Source organism: Fundulus heteroclitus, chromosome 16 (assembly GCF_011125445.2).
Source record: "Fundulus heteroclitus isolate FHET01 chromosome 16, MU-UCD_Fhet_4.1, whole genome shotgun sequence".
Taxonomy (NCBI): domain Eukaryota; kingdom Metazoa; phylum Chordata; class Actinopteri; order Cyprinodontiformes; family Fundulidae; genus Fundulus; species Fundulus heteroclitus.
In genome coordinates, this window is record NC_046376.1 from 28,976,211 (window position 1) to 28,996,338 (window position 20,128).

Genomic DNA, 20,128 nt, shown 5'->3' on the forward strand with positions numbered 1-20,128 from the left:
TATTTAATTGAATGACTGAATCCAATTAACTTTTTGATGATTTTCAAATTCCTGATGTGCAGCTGTACTTGCACACAATCACCTGAAGCAGCTCAGAACATTGCCAGTGGAAACTACAGATAAATGTTCTTTATTTATTTTATTTGTTTTACGTTTTATTACCTTCTTTTTTCTTAATTTATTTGTTTATATTGTTCTTTTATTCTCTTTGTCACTGTTACTGTGAATATGCTATCATTTCCCTGGCTCAACCTGTCATCTTTGTCTCTTTATAATTGATCTGGCCTGTTGTTGCTTGAATCAGACGTGCTCTATTGTGCTATAAGGTCAATAATGCCAATCATGCAACAGGAGAATAGCTCACTTTCCTCTATTGTAAACTAATGCTGACCTGACGCTTCAAGGCAGCCATCATACCGTTTGCCGGAGCTGCCAGGATAAGAAACAAAAAATCTTTTCTTTTGTTATTTTTCATACTAACTTTCAAAAAAAAAAATATCATTGTTCATATTGTCGTCACCTGATATAGCCTGCAATTATACGGGCAGATGGCCCACCTGCAATAAAATTCAGTACACCCGACATGGGGGTTTAAAATCCCAACTGGATGAAGATGTTTTTGCTGTAAGGCATACATACTCCATATTCCTCTTTGATGATATGCCTCAGAACTGTTTGTAACTGCAGAGGAGCAGTTATTTTTTTATGGACTGAAGTTACTGTGGTGTGAAATGCGATCGGATCTCATTTTTAACTTTGATTCCTGCCAGGTGATGCGTTGAGTGCTTCCAAGCCCAGTCACAAAATAAACTGAATAAAGACAATCGTCCACAGCGGGTGCAACGAAGCCATAACAATAAGGAAATATTAAAGACGGATATAAATGTTTCAACTGTGTTTCGCCTACAGTTTCCTCCAAAAATATTCATGTCGGCTTAAACTTTCACGTTTTATCTCTGCAGACCCACAAACGTTGCAGGCCGACACAAGTTAGAGCATAATTGTCAAAACAAGAAGATTTGTGGTTTTTAACGTTTTTCTACAAAGAAAGATCTCAAAAGTGCTTTTGTAATTTTTGCACTTGTGTTCAGTTCCTTTACTGAGACAACGCTAAAAATAACAAAATTTAGTACAAGCAATAGCCTCAAACAGTTCATAGAGTCCATCTGTGTGTAATCAATGTTCAAAATTCACCTTCCAGTAATGAAATGGTTGAGTTTAGGGATGGGCAAAACTGGTCCTCGATGAATATAAAATTAATATAAAATACACCCACAGCTTCTCAGATTTCTATTTGGAATACATGTTGAAAACCAGGCCTCATTTTAGTTTAACCTCGCAGTCACACGTTGCTCCGTGACAGTCTTATCACGTAAAATTGCAGTGAAAAACCTCATCAAATGTGAGGTTTAAGGGCGTGAATACCTTTGCACTGTATTTGAAAAAACATGAATGCCTTAGCTGTTGAGGCAACCAGAACATCATTTGTTTTCTGCATGTCTCTGCAGGTGGGTAAATGGGAGAATGGCTCCTTGTCCATGAAGTACCATGTGTGGCCTCGCTTTGAGCTGTATGGGGGGGCAGCAACCAGGGAGGATGACCACCTGTCCATCGTGACACTGGAGGAGGCTCCGTTCGTCATTGTGGAAGACGTGGATCCGCTGAGCGGGACCTGCATGAGGAACACGGTCCCCTGCAGAAAACAAGTCAAAGCAATGTGAGACTCTAATCTAGGATGTACCAAATCATGTTTAACCGAGTCAAGATTAACAAAGCATGACATATTTATCTCCACACATGTTGCAACGGATTGTTGCTTCTTCCTTTTTTTTTTTTCTGCCAGTCTGTCACAGTAGCTGAAACTGACCAATGTGGAAAAATGCAAGACAGAAAAAAAAAAAAAAAAAAACTGGCAGCTTAGTAAATTATGTTTGTGAATGATGGTAGTTTCCCACGGTAGCTTTACAGCGCCGGAGGTAGAATGATTTCACACTTCAACAGTGTGAGAATGACAAAGCCAGAAACACTAAATAGCATTCACAAGTGAAATTGCCAATTCAGACAGATGTACATTTTGGATTAAAGACTGTTTATCTCTGTTTATGCAGTAATCAGACCAAGGAGACGGGGATCTATATCAAGCGTTGCTGCAAGGGCTTCTGCATCGACATCCTGAAGAAGATCGCCAAGTCAGTCAAGTTTACGTATGACCTTTACCTGGTCACCAACGGGAAACATGGCAAAAAAATCAATGGAACCTGGAACGGCATGGTGGGAGAGGTGAGGGGAAGTGTCTGTGTTTGTAAATCCGTATAACTTTTCCTACGCGTCTCATAATCCCCCCGTCACTCATTTCTGTTTGCCACGCTGGCTTTCCACTTCCAGTGTTTAAACAGTGCAGATCCGACAGATTTCACAGGTCAACAAATTAAAGTCTAGCATATTTCTAAAAGTCATGCATGTGTAAATTAAACTGCAGTGTCATTTATCATTTGTCAGCCAAACTTGGATTGCACCTAATTCACAGTTTTTGACACTGTTAATAATGTTACTGAGGTTCGCGGTGTTATCAGAACGCGGGCAGTCAGAGTTTCCGCCTCCGTGTTTGGCTCCGTGTCAAGTGAAGACAGGAGGAGTGCTATGAAATGTTTGAGGTCAGTACAGAAAATGTTCCTTTACCGAAAGGGCTTTGGTACACAGAGATGTGTTCACCGGAGCTGAAGTCAATTCTGGTCAGTAAATAATTACAGAAACAACAAATGATGCAGATGGGGGACATGTAGTCGTCGCTCATATCCAAACTTTAGCTATTTTCAATTAGAGTCCCTTGATTTCATGCGATTTTGCAATATTCCCTATGTTAAAGCGATGCAAAGCGGTTTTACTTGATAATTGGTTGCATTTCTGCCAAGATTGAACAAATCTATGTTCCTTTTGCTCTGAAATTGATCCAATACCAAAAGCCCGGCCCTAATATCTGAATAGTTCTCCATAACAAGTGAAGTAAAGTTGTATATGTAAAACAAAAACTACCAAATCTCAGTACAAAGTGTGAACTCTTCAAAAGTACTTTATCAGGCAGAACTCTGTAATGGAAAAAGAAGAGGTTTACTGTTATTCCGCTGTCTTTATGCCAGGTTCACATGGCAAGAATTAGCCCAGTTATTGCCCTGATCATCTGACAATCTTAAGGACATCGGGATGTCTATAAAGTTAATCTTGTGAGATATTCCTGCTGTGTGTGGTGCGTTAAGAGGGATCTAGTCTGCTGGGAAGGATGTTGGGACCGTTCAGACTTCTAATTGTGGATATTGAACATCATAGATTGCCTCGCCTCAATATCCTAGCTTGCGTGCTCTTACCCGAGGACAAACAAGCACACTGCCTGTTGAATATGACCTGTAACCAATCAGAAAGCAAGTTGACGAAAACCTGGAGAAAAAAACTAAACAAAACTCACATCTATATCCAAGCATAGCAAGTAGAGCCTCCTTTCATGCATTCTCTACTCCTTTAACCACTGCGTTTTCTTTGTGTAATGTTTTTTTCTCCGTTAAAATTAGTCCACAAACTATCACCATTCTTCTTTCTCATCGGCCATGTTTATTTACTTCAAACTCACGTTTGATCTTGCAAGGTTTTGTGGGATTTTCCGTGTGACACCTGAATGTTTGTGAGTGAAGTCCATTCGTGTGTGGTGTGTCGTGCTTGCCATGTGTCTAAACACCATGCACTGCAGAGGCAAACCTGTTATATTTACAATTTTTTGTCATTGTGTGTGACGTTTCTCAGGTTTTGAAAATCAATTGACTATTTTAAAATCATGTCATGTGAACCAGGCGTAAGATGTAAAAAACTGACAAGTGTTTTGGATGACCTTCCTGTTTTTAAACATGTTTCAGCCTTGGCTACCTAAGTCTATATTCAAGTCCTTGGGTAAAAAAAACTACTTCATTAACGACTTGAACAGGATCATTCCATAATCAACAATTTAAAGTTAGATTTGTAGTTCTGTTTAAATTTTTATGTTCTGGTTTTGGGTCAAAAGCCTAAACTGCATCTCTCTTTTATCACATCAATTTGTTCAGTCTGTGTTTTATGAAATGTTTATTTCAGGATCGGGAGAGATCGGCAAACACAAATAAGGACTCAAACACTGTTTCTGTTAGAATATAAGGCAAACATTTATTATTCCCCACAGAACACAGCAACACAAAACAGTAAGCACTTCGCACACGCAAAGTAGCAAGCACTTAAAGCCTGGCTTCAAACAGGCGTGTTGTTCCATTTCTTACCTTGTTTAGACCTGGGAAGTTGGTCAATCCGGTTAGAGAGCAATCCACGCGGCCGGGCGTCCATACAACCCACGGCTGACTTCAACGACTGAGGGCGGTCCCCTCCTTTTTATACCAATAAACAAAGTATCAGATGGGAGGTAGAGTGGCCACTTCTCCCAACCATCTGAGCTGTTTGTCCGGTTTCCAAAGCAAAAAATGTTCCCAGCATCTCAGCAGTGTGTGAAGCAAAATAATATTGCAAACTCAGATAATAGCGCAAATATAAGCAAAATAAGGAATACAGAATCAGTCTTTCCCACAACACATTGTCATAGGTTCCCGCCACAAGTTAAAACAAGTTATAACAAAATAACACATGTGGTTCTTAGTTTTATGTGAGCAACATAACAGGCACAAGCATGTATGTTGCTCTTAGTTTAAAACTAACCAGTTTTTCCCAAAATACATAGTCAAAGAACAAAAATAACTTTTTAATATATCAGTCTGCTAAAATCATTCTCTTTGGAGTTAACATTTTATTATTTTTTTTATTTTTGAGATTTTTTGCAGCTCTAGTGGCTCGCCTTTTATTACAGTAGGCTGTACACAGAAGGGGGGTGGAAGAGGGGGAGAGACATGGGGCAAAGGGCCGCGGGTCAGAGTCAAACCCGGGTCGACCGCGTCGAGGACTAAGGCCTCTGTACATGGGTCGCGCTACCCGCTGCGCCACCAGCGCGCCCAAGAGTTAACATTTTCTAATGGGCATTAGTCCCATGGCAAGGTTACTTTTAGTTCTGTGTGTTTCTGTTCACCGATTGTGGCGTTTTATTATAGAGGAATGAGGCAAACCAATCAATAGTACCTTCAAAGTCCTTTGTAAGAAACATGCTGAATGGGTCAATGTCTGAGAATGACCTTCAGAAACATGTACCCCCTCCCCCCCCCCCCCCCCCCCCCCCCCACACACACACACACACACGCATTGAATCTATTTCGATTAAATTTACATTAAACTGACCCTTTTAAATTCTTACGTAAATCCATTATTGTCATCCTGCCAGTGTCTTTTGTGGGCACTGAGCTGTAAAGTGGTCACCTAAATAAAACCTGTCAGCTTGGCTTAGAAGCACTGTAATGTGTCTTGTCCCACAGAGGAGCGGTCATAAGGAAGGCAAAGAGCTACGTTCATGTAACTCTCTAAGTCACAGACACATGCAAACAGATAAAAACACTAGCAAATAATTGCAAAAAAAATAATAATTCATGTTTAGATTTATGTTAGGCTTCTCAAAATAACTGAAATTGTGATATAGTCAGTACTAAAACATAAATTATTGCAATTATGTCAAAATAGATGTAAACTTACCCATTCTCATTTACCCAAATTTGTCCACTTCTAATGGCAGCAAAGCTGCAATAACAGACACTGAGCCACTACCATACCTGCCACAGTCAAAACAATGAGCTGCTCATGGAAATTTAAACTCTGCTGACGTGGAGTCAGAACGAAACATAGGCTATGTGATCCTCGTTAGCCGACAAGGCAAACACAAAAGCGTTGTTAAGAGCTTCGTTCCCAATGAGGCAGACAAACAGGAAAAACATTTAATGAGCTATGCCAATTCTACAGCACTGATTCAGAGCAACTTGAAAAGGTCAGTAAAGCTCCTGTATCTGCAACAATGAAGTAGTAAACCACTAACTCTATCTGTTATGTGAAACAGGAGAGGTTAAATCTCCTAATCTGGGAATGATTTTGTGCCAACAAATTATTAACATGCAGCTTTAGCGAAAATTCAGACTGAAGAAACACTATTGCCTACCTCCATCAATCAGGGACTCATCCGCCTCCGACGCAAGCCAATCAGCTTTGAACTGCTCCTCCTCAAAGCCAATCAGCATCCTGGGTTCATCTTAAAAAGAACTCCACATCCTCGTCTCGGCCTTCTCCTCAGCGAGCAAGCAGTGGCTGCGCGTGTCCGGTTTGGACTCTGTCGACCGGATTCAACCCACCTCCATCCCCTTCTCCACCATCGTACCAAGCTTCGCCTGGCTTTCCTACGGTGCTCCTTCAACCTCGTTCCTATCAGAGTGTAATTCCTGCTGGACTCTCATGGAATTCCCAGCCACTCATTAAAACGGTCCGGCAGAAGACCGCCATGCTGAGCCTGGTTCTGCCAGAGGTTTCTTCCCAAGGGGGAGTTTTTCTCTCCACAGTCGCTTCATGCTTGCTCATCATGGACAGTTCATGCAAACCTGTGTTTATCAAGTTGGACATCAAGCTCAAACAGATCATCATATGGACTGAACAAACTTTGCTTATCTCCACTCCACCACCAGTTTCAGACCCGGGGGGAAATATCCCTATTCTCATACGCCTGCTAATGCATATTCAAGTATAATTCAGCGTGAATTTTTCCTGCCGAGGTCTGAGCGCCAAACTCTTAAAATATTGTATCAATAAAATTCTTCTAATTGCCTTTTCTTTCTGTGTGAGTTTTTCAGATTGAAATCTTTTTGTAGTCCATAGACATCTCCTAAATGTTTAAAAAAATAACAGGTCACTTTTATGCATAATTCAACCATCATTGGTTCCTGGGAAATTGGATAAAATCCAAATCCAGCCACGTGGTGCATTTTACCAGCCCCAAATGCAATGCTAATCCATCTAATGATAGACATCAGGCCAGGAGTTCATCCAAAAGCATTCAGGTACTAGCGGTAACTAAGTCATTGAATTGTGCCATTTTGACACAATTAAATGATTGTTAGACTATTTAAAACTTAATTTTTTTACCCCCAAAAAAGTTAAATAAAAAAAGCAAATAAACAATAACATTCATCCATCCATTTTCTAACACGTCTATCCCTGTTGGGGTCACGAGGGGTGCTGGTGCCTATCTCCAGCGGTCAATGGGCGAGAGGCGGGGTACACCCTGGACAGGTCCAATAACATAGTGTTTGTTTATTTTTATGATTGTAACATACCAAAAATATAAAAACCTGCAACATTAAACCAACAATACTAGCTCATTGTCAAATCTATTACTTCCATACATCAGGTACATTGCAACTGCACACAACAGCACACAATCTCCATCACTGAACCATCAGCACGGATAATGGTAAAAGTTAAAACATACTGTGAATTATTGGGGATTGCAAACATCATCAATCAAAGTTTTAGTTTTCTTTGCCAGATGCTTGCTGATGGCTACAAAACGTATGTGTGGTGTGATTTTTCTGCAGCTTGCTGAGGAACATTTATTTAAAAATGTGTAGAGGTCTATGTATATTTTAACCGTATAAGTTTAATTTTGACACTTCATGGGTTAGTGAAAATCCACAATAAATTCAAACTTGGCTTCTGAATTCTTCCTTTTAAAAATTATTGAATTTGAATGTTATATGGACAAAGAATAACTCAAATAAATCATTAGAGGTCCCAAAGACATTCATGACCATGATGACAGTATGTAAACATCTGAGTGGACCTGAACATGCATTCGCATTGACTCACTGGCTATGTTTACATGCACATAATTTCCCAATCAGATCAAAATGTATTCAGATTAAATAATTGGAATATACCGTTTATATGGGCACACAATCAGTTGATCATAATGGGCCTGTATGTGCACCTGGCTTTATTCAGAATAGACTCACTCTGACATGCACAGTTATCAAATTCCTCTTTAAAAAAGCACAGAAAAAGAAGAACTTCCATCTTTGCTAAACTACATTAATAGTAAACAAAACAGTATTATACAAGTTTGTTTGTCTTCCGAGCGCCCAGGCTGGACTTGCATGATGTTCTGATTACGTTTGAGAGGTTACTGAGTCAGCAACAATTTTGAGCCCTTTCATTTAATTTCATGTTTAAAACAGAAAGGTTGTATCGGGAGCCCAGACAGTATTGCTTCCCGACGTATTTCCGCCACTCTCCAACACGGAAATACGTCATGTTTACATGTTGGCGCACATGCACACTCGGGTCAGTTTGCCACATTCGGAATTACTTGAGCCTAACAAGCGTTTATATACACGTTGATCGAATTATCAATCGGCGTAAAACCACCCCTCTCATTCGGGTTACAATTTCATTCCAATTGAGCTTAATCCGATCATCATAGTCTGAATGGCTTGTTTACAACACTTTTTTTATTCAGATCGCCAGTTTTTTTGCGATTACTTTTGCCCATGTAAACGTAGCTATTGTCAGGTAAAGACTATTGCTCGTGGCTTAAAATGAAACCCTTTGCTCTCTGCCACACTACTTTTAAAAATTTTGATACATGTCGTTCAAAACATATTATCCGTACTGCACATTTTCCTGTCTACCTACCATTTCAACGCCGACAAAACAAGAGTATGTGTCAAAATGTCAATGGGTTGGTATACAGACTGACGCTGAGATACAGAGCAGTCACAGAGATCACTCGGAGCTTTTACAACTCGCCAGATTTTAAAAGATAAGAACAAGAAAGAAATGGAAATCTTCAAAAGGCTTCGGAAGCCCTACACCTTTTCCTGAATTTGTTTTGGCAGCCAGAACCTGTTTTCATGAGACGCACCGACTCGTGCTGCCTGCAAGACTCCAAATCTGTAATATCAGAGACAATACATTTTGATTTTAAGCCTCGCTAAGAGAGTCACAGAAGACACTGGTCAACACACATACACAAACCAAGGCACGCTAAAACACACAGATCCTCGCTCAATCATTCTCAATAACACCCACATGGGTCACTTTCATAACACGGAGAGAACAAGTCGTAGGAGGGAGCTGGAGAGAGCGAATGGTGAGAGGGGAAGTGAGCACACGGCTGGATCCACACGTTCTCCTCCCCGGGGAGATGTTCGCGCATTCAGGCACACACGGAGTCCAGTGCACATTTAGATCCATACTTACATACTGACTGAATAAAAATGACGGAAAACTTACAAATGCACGCAAATAATCACAAGCAGATGCTTTATGGAAGTGCAGATAAGCTGCAAAGCAGGCAGGTAATATTTTTCCCTGCCTGAAAAGCTCCACTTCACAGGTAGATGAACAAAGGTTCACTCACATCTCTTTCTCCCTGTCTTTTTCCCTTTATGACTCACACATAAGTGCACACACACACACACACACACACACACACACACACACACACACACACACACACACACACACACACACACACACACACACACACACACGCATATCCTTGTTTAAAGTGCAATGTGAGGACCATGCCTTGACTTCCATAGACTTCCATTCATTTGCAAGCCTTTCTATGGCCTGACACTAGCCCTAGCCCCAACCCTAACCTTTACCACTATATAACTAGCCCTGACCTAACCCTAATTGACGTCTTAGTACTAAATATAACCCCTAGCCCAGAAAAAAGTGAGGACCAAAAAAAGGTCCTTTACATCAAAGTCCTCACTTTGCTAATAAAATGGGCAAGAAATGTTCTCGCTCAGCTACAAGTACAAGAACACACACACACACCAGCGTTGAAGCCCACAGCAGAGTTTTGACTCACGCAGTCAAACACACCTTATTAACTCACAGAGACAATCTCGTCCTACTTTACTCCATTGCTTTAAGGCTATAAAATTTGGGTCTCGATATACCACCTGTGCAGCAGAACTGAAGGGAGCGAGGCAGGTAGCGAAAGGCATTGGGCCGGCTATTTCCAGCGTGACCCACTGTGGTAACCCACTTTCTTCTTCTCTCCTTCTGTCTTTCTCCCTCTCTCTGTGCCCTAGTGAGCGTCACGAGTGTCCACTCGAGAGCTCTGAGTGGAAAGTAGTTTGGCCTCCTGTCGCTACACGCCATACTCCCTCTTTGTCTCCAATGTCTCCAGCTTCAGGCCTCTCTGTGACTCACTTTCTGTGTTTTTAATATCTTGAATGATTTTCACTTTAAAGAAACACAATTTTTTTTTGCTGAAATTTGGCTCTCTATGTATATACTCTTTATGACGTCAAACATGGAATGTGACTTCATCACCTGATGGCCTATTACACATTCATGCGGGGAACAACATTATCTGTAGCCTCCTGTACAAGGCAGTTTCCTCATAAATTAGCAAAGACAAGCTCCTCTCTGTGTGGCCTCATAAGGCTGTGATGTCCTACTCATGTGAGCTTTAAAAAAATAGAGACAGGTAATAGAACTCTGCAGGATTGATGTAAAGCGTTGCTCATAATGTCAGGTATCTCCCTGTCTAAACTGTCACATTGATGGTGATGGAAACTTATCAGTTTAGTTCTATGTTTTAGCATGACCATGATAGAAAGATTTACTATAGGCTGAAGTCCCCTGATCGGCTTTGTCTTGGTGCACATCAGCTAAGCCCATCCGATGTCTGTTGATGGCGAGAAATTGTTTGGAAGTGCGAAATTCACAAACCCCTGCTGTTGTCTGTGCCTTAAATCTGCCAGCCACCTGGTTGCAAAGACTGCTTGTAATTGCGACCTCCCACCATCAAGCCACAAAGCTGGAAACTCCTTGTAATAGTTTATCAATACTCAGAGATATAGCGGCAACCTGTTGATTTCAGCCCCTGATGCTGGCTTTTTCAGAAAGCTCAAAATGATATAAGAAAAACATGTGTTTTAAGTGAGAGTCTTGTTCAGGAGCTACACATTTTACCCTTTTTTTGGTTCGTCTTTTGGGTGAACGTTTTTAGCATTTACAACTAGCCCAAATGAATTTATGATGGCCATTTCCCTGTGTCTGATAAGAGACCAATGGATGCCATTTTGTTTCTCTGATTTCACCCGTCTGCAGGTCGTGTTAAAAAATGCCCATATGGCTGTTGGATCCTTGACCATCAATGAGGAGAGGTCCGAGGTCATCGATTTTTCTGTCCCCTTCATCGAAACGGGAATCAGCGTCATGGTTTCCCGCAGCAATGGCACTGTTTCTCCTTCGGCATTTTTAGGTGAGTAGTTATGACCATTCGTCATGTTTAACCATCCATCCATCCATCCATCCTTTTTGTCCATGTTGGGGTTGCGAGGGGTGCTGGTGCCTATCTCCAGGTGTCAATGGGCGAGAGGCAGGGTACATCCTGGACCGGTTCGCCAGTCTCTCGCAGGATGAGTAAAACCACTGGATTTAATAGTGTTTCATTTTTCATAGAAGACGTAAATCCAAAATTGGGATTGACACGTGCTAAAGTCGTTAATGTCAACAACATACGTTGAGAACAACTGAGTTAGCGACATTGCAGAAAATGGCATTGCTTTTAGCTGCCACTCAGTGTTCCCGTCTCCACATTTTTTATTTTTTTTTTTCATTTTTTTTTTTACTGTCTACAATTTTTGCGTCTAGAAAATCTCGAGCAGTGGTGTCCAGTGTGGATCCTTCAGGGCCAGTGTCCTGAATGTTTTATGTTTGCCCGGATCAACCCACCTGAATCAAATAAAAGTTCATTACCAGGCCTATGCGGAACTTGATGACATGCAGAAACATGCAGTGCACTGGCCCTCAAGGACCAGCGTGTGCTCAACTGATGCTCAAAATAGCTGCAGGATATGGAAAGGTAGTTATTGGTGTGCAAACATAGAAATAAAAGTGTTTTCATCTATGTTGCCCTAAAAGTAAAAAATGTTGCTGCAACATTTTTTACTTGCAGGGCAGTAATGTTGAATTTTTAGTTGCATTAGGTGAGATTAGTATGACTTTGCTTGCTGCCGTTCTGATTTAATTGGATTTCTTTGAATGTGTTTTTTGTAAGCAAAACATAAAAATGAAATGTTCAGTGCGGTGGCTGATGCATATGCAACACTTTTTCTGTCAATCTTTGCTTCTCAAAATGATCAAAAATTCAATAAATGTTCTCGTTTTATTTGTTTTTTACCACCTTCACAACATGTGCAATTTACCAGCGTTTTTCCTATTGTTCTCTTTTTTTCTTCTATTACCTCGGTGGTCCCCACAAATCTCCATGGGATTTAGCATCTCAGTCACTAAAGTCTGTATCAGGTGTGGCCATCAAGAGCACTGAGAGCCAAGCTAATTGGTCAAACACGTTACTGACAAGTAGAGTAAGAATGCATGGCAACTGAAATATAATAATCTATCAAGTATTACAACCAAGCAGGTGGTAGCAACTATGACGATGCACACAATGATGTTGCAATTTGATAAACAGTGTATTGTGCAGCTACATGCCCAGCGCTAGATTTTACATAGATATAACCATGATCACCTTTGATGGCACCGGGTTCCCTCCCTGGCTTTACGCCATCAGACAGGACGCAGACACGAGCTGGGGGCATGTTGCCGCTGTCACAGGTATCATCTGGCTTGGCTGTTTCGATGATTTTGTTAAATTCCTGGGATTTTGATTCCCTTTTGCACATCCCAAAAATGCATAAATGCATATCATTGGCTCATGGGGAGAACGGATTGGCTGTTGAGGTTGCATGGTAAGAGGCAGCCGATGGATACGGACAGTAGTGATGCAGGAGTTTTGCGGTAATCTACTGCTGCCAGTTTGGTGTGTATGTATGCTGGCCAGGACTTCTACAGTGACCAAGCCACAATGTGCGCTCTGTCGTGTACGATGGGGTTCTCAGCGCTCGCTGCATGGTCTTCATTCACCGTTAAAACGCCCCTTCAGTCGGAGCTTATTTATTGGAGTGAGTTCGACAGTTGTTTCAGGCAGATTTAAGTCCTTTGGTTAAGTCGTCCTCCTTAATAAATTAATTGAGAGCGATTTGACATGGACCAGTTTCAGTAAACTTTCACGGACAAGGCGATCTAAGCTGCATGATAATTCAGCTAACTGCTTATTTTTTCTCTCTTTCTCTTTGCCCTCTTATGTTTCCCACTCCCACTCAATTTCTCTGACGCTCCTTTTCCTCTTTTCAATATGACATACCACATTTGCATATCTCTCTTGCTTCATTTTCGTTTTCTCTCTGCTGCCCTTGCTCAAGGGAAACTCTTCCTCCCTCCTCCTCCTCCTTCCTCCCCCCACCTCCTGCCTCCCTACCACCTTTTGCTTTCTTTCTGCTATGTTTCTTTCCGACCATGTTTCCTTCTTCTATCAATCTCTTGTCTTTGCCATTAATCTTCATTGCTCCCTTCCTTCCCCCCTTCACCCCTCCAGAGCCCTTTAGCGCAGATGTGTGGGTGATGATGTTCGTGATGCTGCTGCTGGTGTCAGCAGTGGCTGTATTCGTGTTCGAGTACTTCAGCCCTGTGGGCTACAACCGCTGTCTGGCTGATGGCAGAGGTGAGAGATCTGAACTTACCCCACACACAGATACACTCACAAAAATCACATACGCAGACATGGTACCTGCCAGGGTGCGGCCTGCTTCAAATAAAATCTACAACTTTCTGAGCATAAAGGCAAAGTTGCCTTGCGTACAATGCCTTGCAAAAAATAGTCCCACCTTTGGAACTTTTCTGGACTTAGAAAAAAAATGCTCCTTGACCTTTCATGGGCTCGACAGTAAGAACATTATCGTGGGTAGGAAAGGAGCTTCGGACTGCTGTGCTGATTTCTGACGGGCTTTAACTCTGACGTCATTATGTGACGGAAACGTACATGGATGATGCGAGCCAAAAGCCTATAGCCTCCTGAAAAAGAAAAAAAAAATATGCAAGTTAGACAAATGTAGTGAACGGCTGAAGCTCTCCATTACACAATCCATTTGAAGGCGAGTGCATTTGCATCTGTCACGTGATGCAATAATGTCCCTGTAAATAGTGCTAGCATTACCGACTGACCTAGTATCGCCTCACTCCACTCAAAATGCTCTCTAACCTTGCCTACAAGCTGAATTCTCGCTGTATTTGTGCATTCACAAACACACCAGAATCCATCTTGTCCCGCTCCCGTCTCAGTCATCTCAAACGTTGTAGTAATATGGTTTGAAATGCTTTAATGCGGAACATATCGGCTGTGATGTAAAGCAATCGCTGCCGAGCCCACAGTCGAAACAAAATAAACATGCCACGCAGTTCTGTTTTGTCAGAATACACAATTTTATCTTTGAAAGCAGAACATCAAGAACTGCCTTTACCAGCTTGTTGTGGTTTCTCATGGAGCCTGCTGTTTACGTTTTCATTTAATATTGTGATTGGCTAAAACCAACCTTTGGTGGTGGTAGGGCACTAGGAGTCGCTTCGTCCAATCAGCTCAGAGAGTTCTGCTGAATACCCCTCTTTTCCCTGAGTTCTGGATTCGATGGGAGCAGACCCAGATTGATGATGTGCAGAACGGAGAGCGCTACACGTTATCAATCTGGCTGGCCAGGTTAGATGCTCTCTTCTCACCGAACGTTTTCGTTAATGTTCCTGAAGTAGGCTCTGCTTAAACATCATGTCACACAAAGGATAGTGGGATTCCTTATAGCTCCTTAGTGACAGTAAAGGACATTGTGAGCTCCCTATGCTAAAGGAACTATGATAGGTAGCATACAGGCTCCTTTTCCTGTCTCCTTCCTTACTGACTGCACTATTCGAACAGCACTTCTCATGAAGTGCTTTGCCTAAGGAGTCCTTACCAATTAGATCTTCTTCGGATGCAGCCACAGTTGCCTGTGTCGTTTCCAGACCCTTTTTGGGGTTTCTGTAAATTACACAATATAGCATTTTAGCATTATCGTCAAAATGTGGAGCTGCTTTTGCAGACGTAGGAAAAATGATGAAAGAAAATGAAGTTTAAAGTGTAAGTTGAGAAAATGACAGTCGCTGCCTTGCTCCATTAAACAAGGAGGCTTAGGTTAGTAATGCTCCAACTGGCCATTTTCTCTTAGCAATCGACTGCGAGTACAGATGCTTCACAGGTGATGCTTCTCTCACTGCAGCAACACAAGGACAGACTGTGTTGCACGAATTGTGGTTTGCTGTGCACAAAGACTGACGGGCACAGAAACACACTGCAGGCCGCCCCCACACATAAACCAGCCGTTCTCACTGACCCAATGCCTTTATTCCTATCTCCTCTTCCTCCTCCTCCTCCTCCTCCTCCTTCTCCTCCTCCTCCTCCTCCTCACCTCTCTGCTCTCTTTTTATCATATGGAGCTGGATCTAAACACAGGTTTCAGCAAAACTCCACCACTGCTTTCCTAACGGTGGACCTGTCATTTGCATAAATTTCCATATTTCCTCTCAAAAATCCTGTGTTAACTCTGACACCATGAGGCTAGTTTTGTCTTAGATCTTACCAACTGAACAGATGAGAGACAAAAAAAGGAGAAAAATCAATCTCCCTCTAGTCTATCTCTGATGTGCCTATATATAGACAGTGGTTATCTTTTTTTCATCCCTCTCATCCTTCATCATCTTCTGGAGAAGATGAACTTCTCCCTAAAGCTCTGTTCTCTTCTGTGGGCCTCCTTGTGTTTTTTTTTTTTTGTTGTTGTTGTTGTTTTTTTTTGGGCCTCTTGGGAGTTTGGTATCATGAAGAGTGCAGATCGAAGTTTGCTGTCAAAGGACCTGACGCAATAATGTATCAATGAGTACATCGCAGAGTTGTGCGGACTTGCTGGATCCATTTAGGCACAGCTCTCTGGCTGGCAGACGTTACAGAGAAATGTTTGGCCCTATATGAAGTCAGTTTGTCCAAGAACAAAAAAGCAAAAACAAAACTCTGCAACAAAATACACACCCGCACACTCACCCTTTCCTGCTCACACGCGCCTACACAAACGAAAAAAACAAAAAAAAAACTGCTTATCACAGTGTAATAGCAGCTCATGGAAAAACTGAACAATTTTATTAAGGCGTGATTTTCACCAAAACTTCTCGCATGAATGAGGTTATGGAAGGAGAAGGCACCCTTACAAAATCTCTCAGTGATACTCAGACACATGACAGTGCTTGTCCTCGTTTGTCACATTACAACCACAAATGCCAGTGTATTTTATTGGATGTTATGTGACAGTTTTGTTAGTTTTTTTTTTTAAACAAAAATAAAAAAGTGCAGATGCAAGTGTTCTGGGGTATCTCTATTTCAGTTTTACACTTACAGCAACCCCTTTTGCCCAGTTATTTTTGGAAATATAGCTCCAGCTGACGGGGAGCATCTGTGAACTGTAATTTTAAGCCAACTGTTTTAGATCCTTTTGCGAGCTATTGGTGGTTCAGAAAGTCAATTTGCCTTTCTCTTTCAGAGCCTCATGGCCCATCTTTCACCATTGGTAAAGCCATTTGGCTACTTTGGGGTCTGGTCTTCAACAACTCTGTGCCAGTCCAGAACCCAAAAGGCACCACCAGTAAAATCATGGTTTCAGTGTGGGCCTTCTTCGCTGTCATTTTCCTGGCCTCATATACTGCCAACCTGGCTGCTTTCATGATCCAAGAGGAATATGTGGATCAAGTAACTGGTCTCTCAGACAAGAAGGTAAGGGGGAAGGCTCCTAACCTAGAGTGGCCCCATAGCATTCCTTACAAATGAGCAGTAAAGATTTTTTACACTTTTCCTCTCTTCTTTTCCTGTGATCAGTTCCAGAGCCCCAATGACTTCTCTCCCCCGTTCCGCTTTGGCACAGTCCCGAATGGGAGCACCGAGAGAAACATCAGGAACAACTATCCGGAAATGCACTCCTACATGACCAAGTTCCATCAGAGAAACGTCAACGAAGCTCTGCAGAGTCTGAAGGCTGGGTAAGGACCTTAACATTGACATTATTTTTTTTTTACAATCAAATGAAATCAATTAAAAATCATTTTGACCAACCAGAACTCCTAACTTACAATGATATCAGCGAATTTACATTCAACAACAGCAGATATAGTATACTATCTGTAGAAAGGCAGTAAGCAGTTTTTGTTCGGTTGCAAGACAACAACTTTCTTTTGAAGTGTGAAAAAACGGTGTAAACTGAGACCTCAAATAAACAGTACCTTTTTATTACGGTGGAAGTTGTTGAAAATTTCCCTGGAGCACACAAGTTGTCTGCAGTGTGTACACTTTGCAATCAGGCTATTACAAACACATTTGCGTATCTTTGCCAAGGCTTGAATTTTAGGATGCTGTAATGCTATTTCTGATCTTCCCACGTTTCTTGGCATTTCTAAAAAGTCTTTTGAGTGAGTCTAAACCATTTTGTTTTCTAAACAGCAAAATAAAGTAAGTTTTGTGAGACATCAAGCAGGCCCGTTAAGCAGTTGGCATGTTGAGGTGAGTGAATCTTCACCAGTGCAGCCAGAGAATCTGCATGCTATGAGATCATGTAAGGTTATCGGGTCATTGCTGTGACATATAGTACCAGCTGCATTAAGAAGTAATTCTGGAGCATTATTTAACTAGTGTTTTGTATATACATACTCCATGAAAACAAAAGGCAGAAATGTGATAGTGTGATGGGATATTTTAAAGGTTTTTTTTTTCTTTTAATCATCAAAACTAATGGCAAGTTGTGACCATACTTGCCAGGATCTTCTTAGATGTCACAGGGACATAATATAGGTATAGAGAGATTCCAAAAGTAAACATTTAGGCCCCACAGAAAGGAGGAAAACTTTGATGAGATTTTTGATCAATTACATGGCACTTACACAAATCCAGATCTTATTTAAGCAGTGCATGGTATTTTAATGCATCAGAGGTTACCACAGTTTTAGGTCCCATCCAGACAAAGCAGGGTTTGGCTGCATCTGACTAACTTCCTGGTTGGATAGGGGGTCCCATTCAGAGGAAGTGGCTGCAAAACTGATTACATTTGAAACCTGCTCCCAGAGTGGATAAGTCTGAAGCCATCACCCACGGCGGCTCCGTCCTTGACGCCTGTATCAGCATAGCTCGATACACACTAGCGTGTTTGCGCATGCGAACCAACATAGACCTAGCCTCTCCCTTAACTCGCATGTGCTATCTAGCCAACAATCAACAACAATGGCAACCTTTGGAGTTTTATTTCAGACACTATTCAATTTATTGTGGATTTCACACTAACACATTTTGCTTTCCGTCTTTATGCTCAAGCCTTTCTGTGTGGAAACAATATTTGGCTCCGTGTGGATGTAGCCTTAAGTTAGATTTGCTGCCAACACACAAAAAAAAACATGAACATTTTTGAAAGAGAGCAGCCTCATTGGGGTCTTTAGCACCGTGCAATATATAAATATGCAGGATAAAAGAGAAACGAACAGATGTGAAGGACTGGGTGAGGGCAGACAGCACTTGTGGCGTTACGATGCAGTGGAAATGCTAATTACTGAATGCTGCCGACAACCAACATTTGATGCGTTTTTAAAAGATCTTTTTAAACACTTCACAGGATAGCATGAATTAACACAAACTAAGTGGCTTTCTTTTGTGAATTCTTAAACTTGGTCTTGCGAAAGAAAAACGAATGTCACTGCTGAACATTGGAGATATACATCATCGCTAAAATCCTTTTTCTGCATGTTAGTGAGAATAAATATAAAGCGGCTGAATGACCCCAATAATGCCTTCACTCCCCCTCTTCAGTTTTCACCCAGCGTTTCTTCTCACCAGCCTGTGTGCCAGCTCCAGCCACTGGCAAACTAAGTGAAAGTCTATTACTCTTATCAGAGGCTTAGTGCTATTTAGCAGGTTAATTGGAATGTTGTGGCTGTGCTGTCTGACTTCTAAGTGCTAATTAATTGTAACCTATCTGTCTCTCTCCCTCCCTTTCTCTCTGTCTTACCCTTTTCTTCAGCAAATTAGATGCTTTCATTTATGATGCAGCCGTTCTGAACTACATGGCTGGCAGGGATGAGGGCTGCAAGCTGGTGACCATTGGCAGCGGCTACATCTTCGCCACCACGGGATACGGCATCGCCATCCAGAAGGAGTCTGGATGGAAGAGACACGTGGACCTGGCCATCCTGCAGCTTTTTGGAGACGGTGAGCAAAGCGGCTCGTTTCCTGCACTGTTTTATTCATAGATGCTGCTCGGCTTAGTTCTCCCTGCAAGCAGACTCCATCATGCATAAAGCTGTACTGATGTGATTACTGGTTTAATCGCTTAAAAATGCATCAGACATTTCCCAAGACCATATTGTAACTGCTTAGACAAGAGATCCCAAATTCTCAATGACCTTGAGCGAGCAGGATAGGACAAGTCAAACTTTTTTTTTTTTTTTTTTTAACACTGATGACTCTGTACTCATGAGGAGAATTGCTTGAAGCTGGGGGGATGGAAACACAGCTCAAACAAAGCCAGATGAAGAAAAAACAAAAACGTTCACACAACAACGGTGCAATAGACGTGGCATGAACCAATTCATTGTGACACAAAGGTGGAATAAATTGAAAAAGGGCGTGCCTGCTTTCTGCTACTAAAAAAACATTTTAAGTCTCTGTGCCATGTCTGCTATAGTTTCTTGGCAAGCAGTTCATTAATGTTGGGCATTAGGTGTTGAGCTGCAGAAACTTGTGGAGAAATGTGGAGGTGCCCATCAGTATGCTGGCTACAACTCCATCCCAGAGAACATTTACTTGCACAGGCATGTCAAGTATACCGAATATGATCAGCTTGGAGCCGAGGATGGGACATTGCTTCAGGGATAAAGGTGAAAGCTTTGCATGGCCCATGGAGTTTTACTGTGTCTTGAGTGTGCTGTTACGGTGCAGCTCTATAAGCCCCATCGGGACGTTTGCAGGTCCTCTCAATTTCAGAAGTACATGAATTACAGGAACAGTGGTATGTTATTATTTATTTATTCCTTTTTTATTATAAACCCTTTGCTCATGATACGCAGTTTATCAGCAAGATGTGCACTTAGGAACACAGTGATATTGGTTTGTCATATCTTGGCATCCCAGACAGTTTCCTTGCAGCACCTGACTCCCTGACAAGCTGCTCTTGTGTGCACCCATGTCTTGAGCCCAGAATAGCTGCTGCAGAGCATTACGGGT

The 20,128-nt window shown here is 41.7% G+C and overlaps 1 protein-coding gene across 3 annotated transcripts in view; it reads left to right on the forward strand.

Moving 5' to 3' along the window:
• The window catches only part of LOC105938069 (glutamate receptor ionotropic, NMDA 2B), a 207,420-nt gene that overhangs the window by 168,192 nt on the left and 19,100 nt on the right, over positions 1–20,128 (forward strand). For all 3 annotated transcript variants that reach the window (XM_021307125.2, XM_021307126.2, XM_012879685.3), the window contains exons 9-15: positions 1,509–1,717; positions 2,109–2,280; positions 11,065–11,218; positions 13,397–13,522; positions 16,413–16,642; positions 16,745–16,905; positions 18,927–19,114. In XM_021307125.2, coding sequence (XP_021162800.2) covers positions 1,509–1,717; positions 2,109–2,280; positions 11,065–11,218; positions 13,397–13,522; positions 16,413–16,642; positions 16,745–16,905; positions 18,927–19,114 — 1,240 coding nt within the window. The remainder of the gene's footprint in view (positions 1–1,508; positions 1,718–2,108; positions 2,281–11,064; positions 11,219–13,396; positions 13,523–16,412; positions 16,643–16,744; positions 16,906–18,926; positions 19,115–20,128) is intronic.